A 14,738-nucleotide genomic window follows, 5' to 3' on the forward strand; every position below is an offset into this window, starting at 1 on the left:
ATGGCTCAAAATCTAGTGGGGGGAGGGAAGAAAATCTTAGATGAGTCGTTGCCCTGTGCCCTAATTGATTCCGTTGCCAGTAAGTCTTGAAAATGTCTAGAAGGAGGAGGTGAAAATTATAGATGGGTGTTCCCCTCCCTCTATTGACACCACTGCCTGTAAGTCTCAATAATTAAATTGATAAGCAAAGAGATTGAATAAAAATAGTCAAACAGTGCGTGGTAACGAACTGTAAGTAAGGAATGACCCGGCTCAATAGTAACCGAAACTCTAAAAAACGGAATTTTGATACCAATAAATACATTAAAAGAATTGGATTTTTATTTTGATATCAAATATGTATAATTTATCAAGTTTAGTTTTACCCATCAAAAGTTGCGAGCCTGAGAAAATTTGCTGTACTTTCGAAGAAAGGAGGAAACACCCCCTAGAAGTTATATAATTTTAATGAAAATTGCATGATCAGATTCAGCATATCAGAGAACCATATTGTAGACGTTTCAAGCTCATATGTGCAAAAATGTGGAATTTTGCTTTTTTTTTGCCAGAAGAAAGATCACAGGTGCATGTTTATTTGTTTTTTCCAGGGGTGAGCGTATCGACCCAGTAGTCCTAGAATATTGCGAGAGGGCTCATTCGAAAGTAATTTAAAAGATCTAATACTCTTTTTAAGTGACCAAAAAGAGGAGCAAAATTAGGCCCCCTCCCACGCTGATTTTTTTCTCAAAGTCACCCAATCAAAATTTTGAGATACCCTTTTTGTTCAGCATAGTCGAAAAATCTAATAACTATGTCTTTGAGGATGATTTAATCCCCCACAGTCCCTGGGGGTAGGGTTACAAGTTATAAACTTTGCCCATTGTTTACACATAGTATCTGTTATTGCGAAGTATACAGACGTTTCCAGGGGGATTTTATCTGGTGGGGGGTCGGGGGAGGATGCTACGTTAGAGGATCTTCCCATGGAGGAAGTTTTCATGAAGGAAGAGAATTTTCCATGAAGGGGGTGCACAGTTTTCCAGCATTGTTTAAAAAACGATCAGAAATTAAGTAAAAAAAAAATTTAACTGAAATTAAGAAGCCACATTAACTGTTTTCAAAAGAGCCATTTATTCTAAAGAAACGGCCTTTGTGATTTAATTTGAGATATTCATTTTGTTTGGCATTGTTGAAAAGTCAAGCAACTACGCTTTTGGGGAAAACATTATGCTTTTGGGGAATTTCCATGGTATATATTTTCCAGAGGGAGCTTTCTGCGGGAGCAACTTTCTACTAGGGTATGGAGGGGGGGGGGGGGGTTAGAGAAACCTTTTCCACTGAGAGGGGATTACCGATAGGATTTTAAAACAATCAAAAATTAGTCTTTTTCAAATGAAAGTGTGCTAAGAACAATTTTTCACCCAAGATCGTCCACAAGAAATTTTCTGAGTGGAATTTTTCTCTAGAATGGAATTGTTTGGAATGAATTTTCCTGGAAGGGGGGGGGGTTATTTCACGTGAAAAGAACTTTTTCCGGTGAAAACACAGTGCTATTTAAGTAATTTCTCTTACTTACAATTAAAAATTACAAAACTTACTGAAAAGTTATTAAAAATTACAAAACGCTCCTTACAGGCAAAATGGCAGGTACAGCTGACTCAGAGATGAGATGTATTCTAGAAGAGCTTCTTTCTTCCTCTGAAAGTGATGACTCAGATGTAGTCATGGAAGAGTACTCACGGGTGACAGTGGCTGCTTTTTCTAGCTTAAACCGTGAAATTCATGTGAGACAAGAAAATTACATCAAAGACGTGATCGCAAAGTATTCAGATACAGACTTTAAAAAGCACTTTAGAATGAACCCAGATACATTCAAAAAGCTACTAGACTTTATTAATCTGCCTGAATCAGACTATTGTGGTGGTAATGTGCCTATTCAAAAACATGAAATGCTATATATTACTCTGTGGTATATGGCTAACCAAGCTTGTACCCTCAGAGAGATTGGAGATAAATTCAATCGCTCAATAAAATGTGTCTGGGCTGTTGTTGGGAGGGTTTGTTCTCATATAGAGAGAAAATCAGACCAGTTCATTAACTGGCCAAGTAAATTAAGTCTAAATACAGTAACTAGAAAATTTGCTGATCGCAGTGGTTTCCCTGGAGTCCTTGATGCCATTGACGGCTGCCATATAAGGATAGTAGCACCATCTGAGCAACAAGCTACATATCTAAATAGAAAAATGTTTCATTCTATTGTGCTTCTTGCCGTTTGTCTTCCGAATAGAGAATTTTCCTTCATTCATGTGGGGTTTCCTGGTAGTGTACATGATAGTAGAGTACTGAGAAATTCGGGTCTCTACCACCAAGCATCCCAGGCAAATTCAACTCTATTTACTAGTGCTGATTATCACATTATTGGTGATAGTGCCTTCCCTGCACTTACATGGTTAAAACCAGCATTAAAAGAAACTGAACTTATTGATGAAAAAAGAAAAAGATTTAATAAGAAGCTCTCAAAAACTAGGGTAGTAATTGAAAATGCATTTGGTGATCTACTCAATAGATGGCGAAGATTGAGATTTATACACAGTAAGGTACCTCGAGCAATTAGTATAGTCGTAACTGCATGTTGCTTGCACAACTTTTGTGCATGGCAGAGTGACAATGTAATTGAAAATGAAGAAGAGCAATAATTACAGGATATAGAGGAAGAATATCCTCCTACAAACTCATCTGATGTTTTACATACAAATGATGGTCAAGCGAAACGACTAAGTTATATTGATATGATAGGATAGTTTTATGCATTTATAATGTTATTATACTGTGATAAACAATTATTTGATCAATAAAAGTTGTAAAACCTCAAAAGTAACAAAAATCTCAACAATCTTAATTGAAATTGGAAGGCAAAGGCTGGTATTGATGACTATATGATGGACTCTTTAGTTCACCTGGTAAATTGCAAGTGCACAAGATTTTACTTAAGCCAAATATGAAAAATATTGTACAAATCATGATATTTGAGGAAGAATTGGTCAAAAGTGCTGCATGCCCAAGCCTGCTTTCCCAAAAATTCAAACCTAAAAGAAGTGCAATTTTATTGTTTTAGGAATACTTGAAACTGAACAAAATTAAGGTGCATTGTCATAAAATAAATATACTAAGAAATACTATAAAACAAGTTTCATATATAAACAAAAGCAAATATCAAAACTATAAAAAAATAAAAAAACAAAAGAAAAATAAACAGTTAAACGATTTAGAAGGCAAAATAGAAACTTTATTCATCTTCCCTACTCTATCTCTTTCTTTTTTTTCTTCCTTTTGTTTTAATGAGTTAATCTATTTTTTTCATTTTTTAATCCTTTCTAATATGTCTTACCTGATATTTTTTAATATGTGAATTTTAAAAATACTGAATGAATATTATCATCTCTTTTAAAAATTCATCAATTTGGTGATTTTGTTTTCTTTTTTTAGAACTGCTAGATGCTTTATTTACTGTAACATTGCTTTCACTTATGATACTGGTGTTCAAATTTTGCAGCGTTCCAGGTTGAGCTTCATTTCCTGTAACATCATTTTCACTCATACTGGTGTTCAAATTTTGCAATGTTTTAGGTTGATTATCACTCCCAGTACTAGAAGTTCCAGGTTGAACATTAGGACTCACAATAGAATCATATATTTTGGGGGGATTGATATTGTGTTTGTCCCCCCATAATTTATCCATCTCTTCAAAAAACCTTGGAGGCTTTTTATATTCTGATCCTGTGTTTTTGCAGGAATCAATATACTGTTTATAGGTGTGCTCCAGGGACCGAGCTTGTGCCCATACTTTGTTTGTCCCCACCTCCCCTTCCATAACTTCAAATCCCTTCAGTCTCAGATTGTTTGCCACTTCTGCCCACACCATTTTTTTTTTTATTAATTTACTTTGTAATTTTGCCTTAATGGCATCAGTTGCCAATATTTCAAATAAGGCAATTTTTGCTTGATTGTCTCTTGCTTGCTGATCAGGGTCCTTTGAGTTGCACCACAGTCCAAGGGTACTGGTACCTCCTGGACTTTCTTCAGAACCATGATTAAAAATACTGAGAAACTGCTCTTCACTGATACCATAGGCTGAGTAGTTTGACTGTCTCACAATAAATTTGTCTCCAGACATGTCAGCATCTGAAATAGAACAAATCCTCATTAAACTAAATGAGGAAGCTTAGTACGGTGCCTATGCTGAACCAGTGGCTACAATAATCATGATGACAATCATCATAGCCACAAGATTTCACAGAATACTATGGAAAAAATTTTCAGAGGGATAGTCATAGCAAGAACTTGAAATTACAATGTATGAAACATAAGCTATTTTATGACAGGCATGCAGTAAAAAAAAGAAAAAAAAACACTTGAGCAAAAAAGTGTAGCTCTGACCTTGGATCAAGACAATAGTAACATGTACTAAATTATTTTTTTTTAATTAATTTGACAGGTTAAACTGAACTTGATACAAAAGTAAAGGAAAAATAAACAATACAAAAACCAAATTCAATCTATAATTTTAAAATTTATTCAACTGTAAACTTTTCTGTGAATATACAATCCTTTTTAAGCAACAGGGATTTAGCCTGCATGACAGCATGAGTGAGTTATAAAGTGACTTTTTAATAGAACAAAATATTAATTTACAAAAACCCTCAAATTCAACAACATTTTTTTGGCAGATGCATCTGATTTATGGTGTTTCTTTAAGTACCAGTTGGTACTATTTGTTAAGGGGAATTAACAATTAGTTTGACTGTTCTACACACAGGTCAATTTAGCTCTCAAGTATAGAGGCCAAATAGATATGCCCCCTTTCCAGTATTTGACTGCAAAAAAAAAAAAACACAAATTATATAACTTGAAATTAAAAATTGAAAAAAGATCAAGTTTACAACTACATGCAAATGTAAAAAACATTAGATTACAATCAAAAAGACAACAATACAATTCTTTTCCAGTTGATTTCTATAACACACCATTCAACTCCTTCTGATGACTAGTTGAAAATCTTAAGTTATCTACTATTAATGTATACATGTATTCTACATAAAAAACGAGATTAAAATAGTCTTTTTTATTTCCTTTTATATATAAAAAATTATTAGCTAAATATAAAAACTAGAATCATAGCCAACCCATAATGTATTTAGTAGGCCCTAGATAAAATATAGGCTACTAGTTCAATTTATCTAGCACTTTCCCTTAAGAAGCTTTACAACTACAGTGATACCATATTTCCTGATAAGTTATTTGTTCAGCCTAGAATAGCAACAGATATATAGCTAAGTCCATGTTCCTGTCAAAGAGTTGTGGCTTACACTTGTTGCAATAATGACCATAAGACATGTTTCTTTTAAGACAACTCTAATGCTACACTGATACCATATGTCCTGCCAAGTTATCTGTATAACTTAGAATAGCAAGGGATACATAGTCCTTTGGTCTCACTAAAGAGTTGTGGATCCCACTTGTTGTTATAATGACCCCAAGGCATGATTCCTATGTAAGAGCTGTAAATCTACACTGTTATCATACTTCCAGCCAAGTTATTTGTATAGTCTAGAATACCAAGGGATAAATAGTTTATGGTCCCATGAAAGAGTTGTGGCTCACAATTGTTGAAATAATGACTGTATGGCTGTATTTGGAACAATTGTTTAATTGAACAGAAATTGACTGAATCTCTTACAATTTCAGTGTTTCATTTCCATACTGCAAACAAAGAGGTAGTTCCTGATAGTTTCATCTACCCAGCTGTGCTACTATTTTCATTTGCCTCAGATACCAATGCTTTAACATAGGCTAATAAAAAACGTACCCAACATAGGCTTCTCCAGTCCTCCATAACAAAAAGTAATTTAAAAGCTTAACCTCACTGACCTTAATAAAAGTGAATTTTGCAAAAAAGGGCTTATTGCAAACTTTTGATAAAGTAAGATTTAGAGCTTAAACTAATCTTGTGATTAACTCCACAGCCAAGTAGGAAAACCTGGCTTTTAAGGAATATAACCAAAACAATTACATACAAATTTATAAACAACAGATTAAAATCAAAAAGATAGTGATAAGAACCTTTTCCAGTTGAGGTTTGTCACAAACATACCAACTCCTTCTGATCACTGGTTAAACAATCTCAAATTATTATTATTAATATATATATATATATATATATATATATATATATATATATATATATATATATATATATATATATATATATATATATATATATATATATATATATATATATATATATATATATATATATATATATATATATATATATATATATATATATATATATATATATATATATATATATATATATATAAATTTTACATTAATCAAATTATCTTTCTTATTTCTTTTTAGATAAAAATAATTGATTTTTTAACTCTAAAATACATTATTTTTATTATTTATTGAAAACTTGGCTTAGTACAAAAAGAAAATGACAAAGCACTACAAAGAAAGAATAAGAAAAAAGAGTAAATTATCACTATACAACTATGGCAACATAGCTAGAATTAAAGAAGCTGGCTCCAAGAATGTCTTGAAACCTTCTGGACATGTTTATCTGTAAGCTTAGCAACAGCTATAGTAACATCTGCTATGTGGAAACAACTGATGAGCTATGAATTCTATGTTCAAGTTGGATATCACAGTAGATATTTGGCAAAACAGAAAAAAGTGGTGTGGATTTTCAGTTTATTGGCATTTGTAAGAATCTTCAAGAAGAGTGCAATGTAGAGGATGTGGGGGAGACCAACAGTGTTGTACATCAATGCAAGATAATGGTGATTGAAACCAAGGTTAGTGAACACTATAGAAGCATAGGAAGCTGATTTGCAGCATTTGATGACTTCTGTTAGGAGATGGCAAGTGTGAGAAATGGTACTTCCAATAGGAATACCAAGATAAACAATTTAGTCAGAAAGGTAGATCTTTGGGTAAAATTCTACTTTAGTTACTTTTACATATCTTGGAAAGGGGTGATGTTAGGAAAATGAAACTTTCAGGGATGGGTCTACAGGCTAAAATATGTCCTGGGAAGGTATTTTGAAGTACTTACCTCCTCTTCTTCTCTCTCTGGAGGATCCGAAAATTTGCCTATATGACAGGTCTATACCTATTGAAATTTTGACAAAACAGCATTTTACCTTAATTTTCAGTTATAAGATTATTTTTCTCTGGCTTTAGTTCTGAAAATGCAATTCCTGTTATTTGAGTAGTATTTTAAGCCATATCAATGTTAATTTTCAAAATTTAGGAAATGTATTTGCATATCTTTAATACTCTATAAATCAGGATTGAGCAAAGTTGTGAAGCTGAAAACAATTTTTTTGGACTTCATTTTAAGCAGAAGATCTATATTACAAGGTTTCACTTTTATAAGACACAGGTTTTTAAAGGTCATCAAAGGTCAGGACCCTCTAGAGGGAGAAGGAGTGGCGGTAGGTACTTCAAAATACCTTTCCAGGACATACTTTAGCCTGTAGATCTATCCCTGAAAGTTTCAATTTCCTAACCAAACTCCTTCCCAAGATAGCCAAAAGTAGCTAAAATAGAATTTACCGATCTTTGAATTACCAAGTACAATTTCATGAGGATACCCCAACCATACAATATGTAGTAGGGCTATATAAAATATAGGCTACTAATTTATTTAGCATTTTTCGTTTAAAAGTTCTGTAACTATACTGTTACCATATTTCCTACAAAAGTTATTTGTTTAGCATAGAATAGCAATAGATATAAAGGCCAAGTTCCCACTAAATAGTTGTGGCTATCAATTGTTGCAACAATGACCCTAAGGCTTGTTTCTTTTAGGAGAGCTGTAACTCTACACTGTTACCATATTTGCAACCAAATCATTTGTATAGCCTAGAATAGCAAGGGATAAAAAGTCGATGGTCCCACTAAAGAGCTGTGGCTCACACTTGTTGCAATAATAACTTTAAGGCTAGCCTATATCAAGAACAATTATTGAATTTAAAACAAAACAACTAAAACTCTCTTATGACTTCTCATTAACTATAAGGTCAAATAGGAAACCCTGGCTTTTAAGGAAACTAACTAAAGAATATACTAACTGTAAGAAACAGTTGCTGTCCTCGATTCTTTGTCAATATTATAAGCATAAAAAGTATCCATCTTTATTGTTTTTGAATATTTCGCTTTAAATTCCCCAACAATTTCCTTCAACAAGCATTCGATTTGTTAGAGAAATCTTCTAACAATGTTAGCTAACAATTTTTAGTTGGACGGCGGAAAAATGATTGTTGGGAAAAATGTTAGCTAACAATTTTCTGTTGGATGGCGGAAAAAACCCTTAAGTTATAATTCATTTAAAATTATTTTTTGCTTTGTTTATGCAAAAAAATAGCCCCGGGTACTCCTGCATGAAAATTAATCCTGCTTCCGAGAGTGCATACTAGCCTAAATCAACAAAGGTAAGGTAACCAAATTGAGATAGGCTAGCTCAGTAATAGGTTAGGCATTTAGAAAGACCATTGCATTCTGAATCCCACACTACAAATTTAATTACCCTCTCTGCCATCTCCTTGTAGCCTAGTCAAATATATAGACTACCCTGAACCATGTAGGGTAGGTCTAAGACCCCCAATACTCAGCCTGTGCCTAATTTTGGCCAGATAGTCTATTCTGATTGAAAATGATCTTTCCAGTACAATAACTGCAGGCTCCTAATCTTGGACATTATGCGTTTGGGTTTGATATTTATTATTTACTAAGAGTTAGGACTAGACCAGTTGGGATTGGCTGACTATAATCTTGGAAAACATAGGTCTTTCAAAAATGAATTTAGACAAAAGTTAGGGTAAATTATTGGCAGTTCATATTATTGACAATACTCCTGTACTAAATACACTCTTTTATATAGGCCTAGTGCTAGTTTGGTTAATGCTAATGAAATAAAATAAATAGGATTAATATATAATAGTTTAGAAACAAATTTGGGCTATAAATTTGCACATTAGGGGGTTAGTGAGGGGTAAAGCATAGCATATATTAAATACATAAATTAACCAAGGTACCGCCCCCCCCCCCTAAACCCCAAAAAACAACAGTTTAAATACAGTTCCCAGAGTGAGATACCCCTGAATACTTGTTTAGACAACATCAGATAGCGCCAATCTTGACTTTGATCAAATGTATGCCTTGTGTTTTTTGTGACTGGTGTCCTTGCAGTATATAAAAGAGTGCATTTACTACAGGAGTACCTTATTGACTTACAAATAAAGTAAACATACCACTCAATGCCTATTCTAATGCTCTTTACAAACATAATAATTGCTCCATTTGAAATTCAAATTTAACAACCCCCCCCCCCTAATGTGCAAATATATACCCTGAATTTTAACCACACAAAGAAGTTATCAACACTAGTTAAGTTATTGAAAATTGCATGACTGAAACCTTTGGATCCTTGACTATATTAAACAGTTATGTCTTTTAAATTGTTCATATCTGTTTTAACAACATTATTTGCATCTTTTTGACACATAAAGCTAGAACGCTTATATCCTTGACCAAAAATTAAGCTCAACTAAAGGTACAAAGAATAGCATCAAAGGAATAAAAACTTATTTATTTTCTTATTTAGTAAAATTTTGTTTAGTTTTGTTTTGGCTTTCTCAGCATTAACTTATTTTTAACAGAGCGTTTTAACTAAAAGTTGAAGCCTTCAACTTTTTTGTGAGTTTCTATATCTTTTTGTCAATAATAGGTAAGATAGTAGCAGAAATTGTTACCCATACAAAGGATGTTGTCCCCACCTCAATGTCCTGCCCTTTACGCAAGTTTGATGTTTTGTTCCAATCATTTAGGAATGACTCCTGAAACACAAGATTTGTTTAATTAGAATACAAAGATTTTTTTAAGTTGTAAAAACAACTAGTGTAAAGTACAAGGTATTGAAGAGGGACAATCTATTAAGCGTAATAATTTTTGTTCCTGCAAGTTTTAATGTTGCTCCTTACTTTCAGTAGAAAAACTTGCTTTTATTTATTTAATTTCTGATTGATTTTTTAATAATACCAGGAATTCCAGTTCTCCTTCCATGGAAAATACCTTCCCTGACACAAAATATCTCTGTAAAAATCTCCTCCTACAACCCCCCTCACCCTCTGCCAAAAGGTATCCATATACTTCCCAATAACCAATACTATATGTGAACAATGGGCAGTTCAATCCTTCTCTCTCAAGAGGGTCCTGACCTTTAAAAAACTGTGTGTGATAAAAGTGAAACCTTGCAAAATAGATCTTTTGCTTAAATGAAGTACAACAAAATTATTTTCAGCTTCACAACTTTGCTCCCAATTTATAAGGTTTTAAAGATATGCAAAAATATTTCCTATATTAAAAAACAAAAACATTGATATGGCTGAAAATTCTTCTCAGATAACAGGAATTGCATTTTCAGAACTAAAGCCAGAGAAAAAGAAACTGATAACTAAAAATAGAGGTAGAATGTTTTTTTTGTCAAAATTTAAATGGATTTAAATCTGTCATGTACACAAATTTCAGGACCCTCTAGAGGGAGAAGGAGTGGAGGTAGGTACTTCAAAAAACCTTCCCAGGACATACTTTAGCCTGTAGACCCATCCCTGAAAGGTTCATTTTTCTAACCTAACCCTTTTCCAAGATAGCCAAAAGTAGCTATAGTTGAATTTTACCTACAACTGTTCTGTTTCACTGCACTTGTCATAGACTAGGGTAAAGGCACCAATGATTCAACAGTGCAATTTTAGAACCACTATTGAAATTTTTCTTCAAAACAGAATAATACTGCTTAGTCATGACTTGGAGCACCATCTCTTAAAGCCATTGGTATATTTCAACAATGCAAAATGTGGACACTATCCAAGACACCCAGATAAGAAAAGATTATTAAATTCAATCAGTTTCCTGTTTTCAACACAAAATGAGCTTCCAACAATTTTGAGCTATGCATTTTTAAGACTGGCATTACTTGGCTATTTTTTTTGCAAAAAAAATTTGACATCAGCACCAATGCATCAAAATATATTTGATCTTCTCTAAAATGTAGCCGCTTTGGCTTTTTCTTGACAAAATTATATTAAAATGTGAGCAAATATTATATTGACACAACTATGTTCCAAATGTTGAAAATTCTTGTCAGATGTAGTGGAATACCAGAGTGACTAAGAATGTTCCTTCAGTTGAATTCAAACATAGATATTGGTTTTTATCTAGGGATTCATTTCTTTTGAGAATATCTTGTAGTAACCTTGTCAAAATTTTGACAGACAGCAACAGGCCCTATTGAAATATAGGTGAGTATGTTGATGCTTGAACATGTAAAACAAATGAGAAACAATTGGTGTTGAAGTTAAAGGGTCCTTTGACAAAAATATAGTTGTTGAATTTTCTGGGATTTTCTCAAGAATGAGAAATTTAGATGATTATTATTTTTAATAATGTTTTAGATAAAAAAGCATTAAAAAAGGTTTATTTTTAATTCATAGTTTTACTTTCAGATGCTAGCTTTTTCCCATATCTGAGGAACTGCTGCTTAGACTCATACAATTTACATGTTTTAAAACATTTGATTTAGTTGATCACAACATTCTAATTTATTTATTAGGCCTACTGAATAATTTTGAAATATACCTTTTCTTAGTAAATTTTGTATATGTTTTCTTTCAAATTGATTCCAAGTTGTAAAATACAAAATTATTTTCTCAGAAGGGTTTCCCTACTTAGCATGGAATTTGTAAAGGAATCTTATTGGGACCACTTTTATAGGGACAGGTACCAATGATTTGACAGTTTTTGTAAGAAAAAAAAACACTTTCTTCTCCAGAAGGTTTAATTTAAAGACTTTTGGTTTAAAAAGGGTTCAGTATGTAGAAAAAGTATCTACAAATCTAACTATTTGATTAGAAGTTTGAAGTTTTATCAGAAAAGGGTACAAAACTCCAATTTTCTTAAATTGGAGCATTTTCACCTACAAATTTGACAGAACAAAAAAGTTACCTGTTTTGACGTAAGTTAGAACCCAATTTGACATGTGTTGAAATACTTGTGGTTGGATTTGACATGCCTATTCTTTTTACTTTATTTCTTTGTTTATCTTCAACTTTTTTAAATGTGTAAAGTTACAAAATACTATTCAGATAGTGGAAGCAAAAAAATTGCCATAAGTATAGGGACAAAATTGGATAATCATATGGAGTGTAATTGTGTGACCTAGGTATCTATAATATGATGAGTTAGCCATTTCAAAGTTAATCTGCCAGTTTAATCCACTTAAAAAAAAAAAAAACTAGTTTTGACTATCCTTTGTCTGGAAGCTTAGAATTCTTGAAATATGTATGTTCTACTTAAGATTATTAGAAGTTTGTGACACCAAGGAGTTTAACATATTTCATTAGCATTTTGGGTGGGATAAGAATTGCTTGCTAATTAGGGAGGTGTTCAGAGAGAATATTTTGTTTTTTACAGCTTGGGATCGATTTGAAAGAAAACATATAAAATTTACTAAGAGAGTGTGTACTTCAAATCTATTCAGTGATAAATGAAGTAGCATATTGTGATCAACCAAGTCACATGCTTAAGAATATGAACATAGCATGAGGCCAAGCAGCAGCTCCTCAGATGATGCAAAAATCTAGCATCAAATCATAATCATCAAAATCTCTTGTTGAGAAAGTACCCATAAATTTGACAACTATGTTTTCTTCGTCTTCTTAAAAAAAAGTACCTGGAATCCTAAACAGACTCCTTTTGGCTTCCAGCTGCACTTTTCTTCTTCTTTGTTAGAAATCACTTGGACTCCATCATTTGGTGTCTTTCTGGCTTCCAAGTTGGTGGATTCTCCTCCATGGCATTAAATTTATGTTCTTCCTGGGGGGGGGGGGGTGGGGGACTAAATTGCCTTTTTCATAAGGGCCAAACAAGGGAAGCTTAGGGTCCTGCTACCATTTCCTTGCAATTTAAGAGTAAACGTGGCAGATACCTCTACGACTCTTGTGACAGGACCCTCCCCTTCTTCTGCTTGTTGACCCCTCTTCTTTAAATTTACAATACTTTGGAAGAAGTTACTCACTCAAAGAATATCTAAATTCATTAACACATCAATTGCCCCTTTGTAAAACTTCCATCTGAATTCTTCTCTTCTCAGTATTACTGCTCAGCTATTTATTTTAAAGTACACACAAATTATTTCAGGCTCTGAAAATTGGATCCAAAGCAGAAGGAGACTTTCTATAAGGATGGCGGTTTCTAATTGCATCTCTAGGTGCGATTGAATAATTTTGAGGAAGCTATGGGTTGATTGACTTTGCAGTCTCTGTGGCAAGAATGTCCACTTTTTTGTTATAGTGGATGCCTACATGGCTAGGAATATGCTGGAAAGCCACTGCTATGTCAACTTAATATAGAGAATCAAGCTGTTCTCTTATCTCCTGAAATCAATGTCCTTTGCATTCCAGATTAAGGTTTTAATTAGTTTATGAGCAGTCTGTGAATCTGAGAAGATTGCTACTTTGCTGAAATGGGGAGGTATATTTTTAATCGTCTTTAGTTATTCAACTATTGCTGCCAGTTCAGCCGTCAAAACTGAGGAGTTCAGTGGGAGAGGTTTTTGAATGGACAGAGAGGTGTGTGGAATTATTGCTGCTGTGGCAGATTTATTCCCTACTAGGGATCCATCAGTATAAATGTACAGATGATCTTTAAACTCTGTAGCCTTTTTTATTAAAAATTCAGCCATAATAAGTTGATGTGGGATATTCTCCCTATAAGCTTTTGGCTGACATTTGGTTGGCAAAACTTCCATGGAGGAGGGAACTTAAAAGAATCCTGAATTTTATCTAATGACCAGTTTGGACAGAGTGCTGAAAAAGCTCGCCATGATGCGATCCTGATTTTATTCTGCTGCCTAGCGCTCCCATGACAAGGAGTGAAAATGGGGTTCTGCTCCCCATAGGCTAGGATCCTGGTATAATATTTAAAAGTGGCTTTGGCTATTCTCTTGCTTTTAGGGACAACTCCTGCTAGTTTCCTGGTATGATCACTAAAAGTGTGTGGGTACAAGCCAAGAGCCAGTTGGAGTGACATTTTCTGGATAGTTTCCAATTTTGACATGTTTTTTTATTGGTATGGCCATAAGCAACTACCCCATACTCCATTTTTGGCCTTATATATTGTTTGTAAAAAGTTCCCAATACAGTTGGTGAGTTTTCCCATTTTGTAGAGGAAAGTCTTTTTAGAATTACAATCCTTTTCAGGCAGACCTCTTTCATCAACTCTACTTGTTTATTCCAAGTCCATCGAAGGTCTATTTTCAATCCCAATAATGTTCATTCTTTGACTAAATCAAGTCTCTCTCCTCCAATAATTATTTGAGCCATTGGAGTGGAAATCTTTTTGTTATTGAACATCATTGCTTTTGTTTTTTTGGGTTGATGCACTCATTCCAAATGCTTTGGAGAATCGAACTAATTCGTTCAGAGCAGTGTTTAACTTTCCAATTGCTTCATTATTGCTGTATCCTACTTCCCAAATAGTGAATTCATCTGCAAAGGCTGCTAGCCCTAAACTCTCACTTGAAAATTTGAGCTTGGATAGAAAGAGGAGGAAAAGAAGTGGGCTAAGTGGCAATCCTTGCAGTAAACCCTGATGGAGTCTACAAATAGAGGATGTAGTTTCATTGATCTTCACTT

General features: G+C 33.5%; 1 protein-coding gene across 1 annotated transcript; it reads right to left on the bottom strand.

Annotated features, from left to right (window-relative positions):
* Nucleotides 1–3,391: 3,391 nt before the first annotated feature.
* LOC148943922 (uncharacterized) lies at nucleotides 3,392–8,475 on the bottom strand. The gene is made up of 2 exons (XM_089101752.1): nucleotides 8,121–8,475; nucleotides 3,392–4,161 (listed from the first exon to the last, which is right to left on the bottom strand). Exons 1-2 carry the CDS (start codon nucleotides 8,179–8,181, stop codon nucleotides 3,392–3,394), a joined length of 831 nt encoding a protein of 276 aa, XP_088957878.1. The 5' UTR covers nucleotides 8,182–8,475.
* Nucleotides 8,476–14,738: the final 6,263 nt, after the last annotated feature.

This window comes from Artemia sp. Qi Xiang Cuo, chromosome 15, assembly GCF_049724085.1.
Source record: "Artemia sp. Qi Xiang Cuo chromosome 15, ASM4972408v1, whole genome shotgun sequence".
Classification (NCBI taxonomy): Eukaryota; Metazoa; Arthropoda; class Branchiopoda; order Anostraca; family Artemiidae; genus Artemia; species Artemia sp. Qi Xiang Cuo.

What these genes read in the sequence shown, in the direction of transcription:
- LOC148943922 (XM_089101752.1), bottom strand. Translation starts at nt 8,181, where the DNA reads ATGGATACTTTTTATGCTTATAATATTGACAAAGAATCGAGGACAGCA. An exon ending in GACAGCAACTGTTTCTTACA is followed by an intron (nt 4,162 to 8,120) that starts GTTAGTATATTC and finishes GTTCTATTTCAG; the next exon opens with ATGCTGACATGTCTGGAGAC.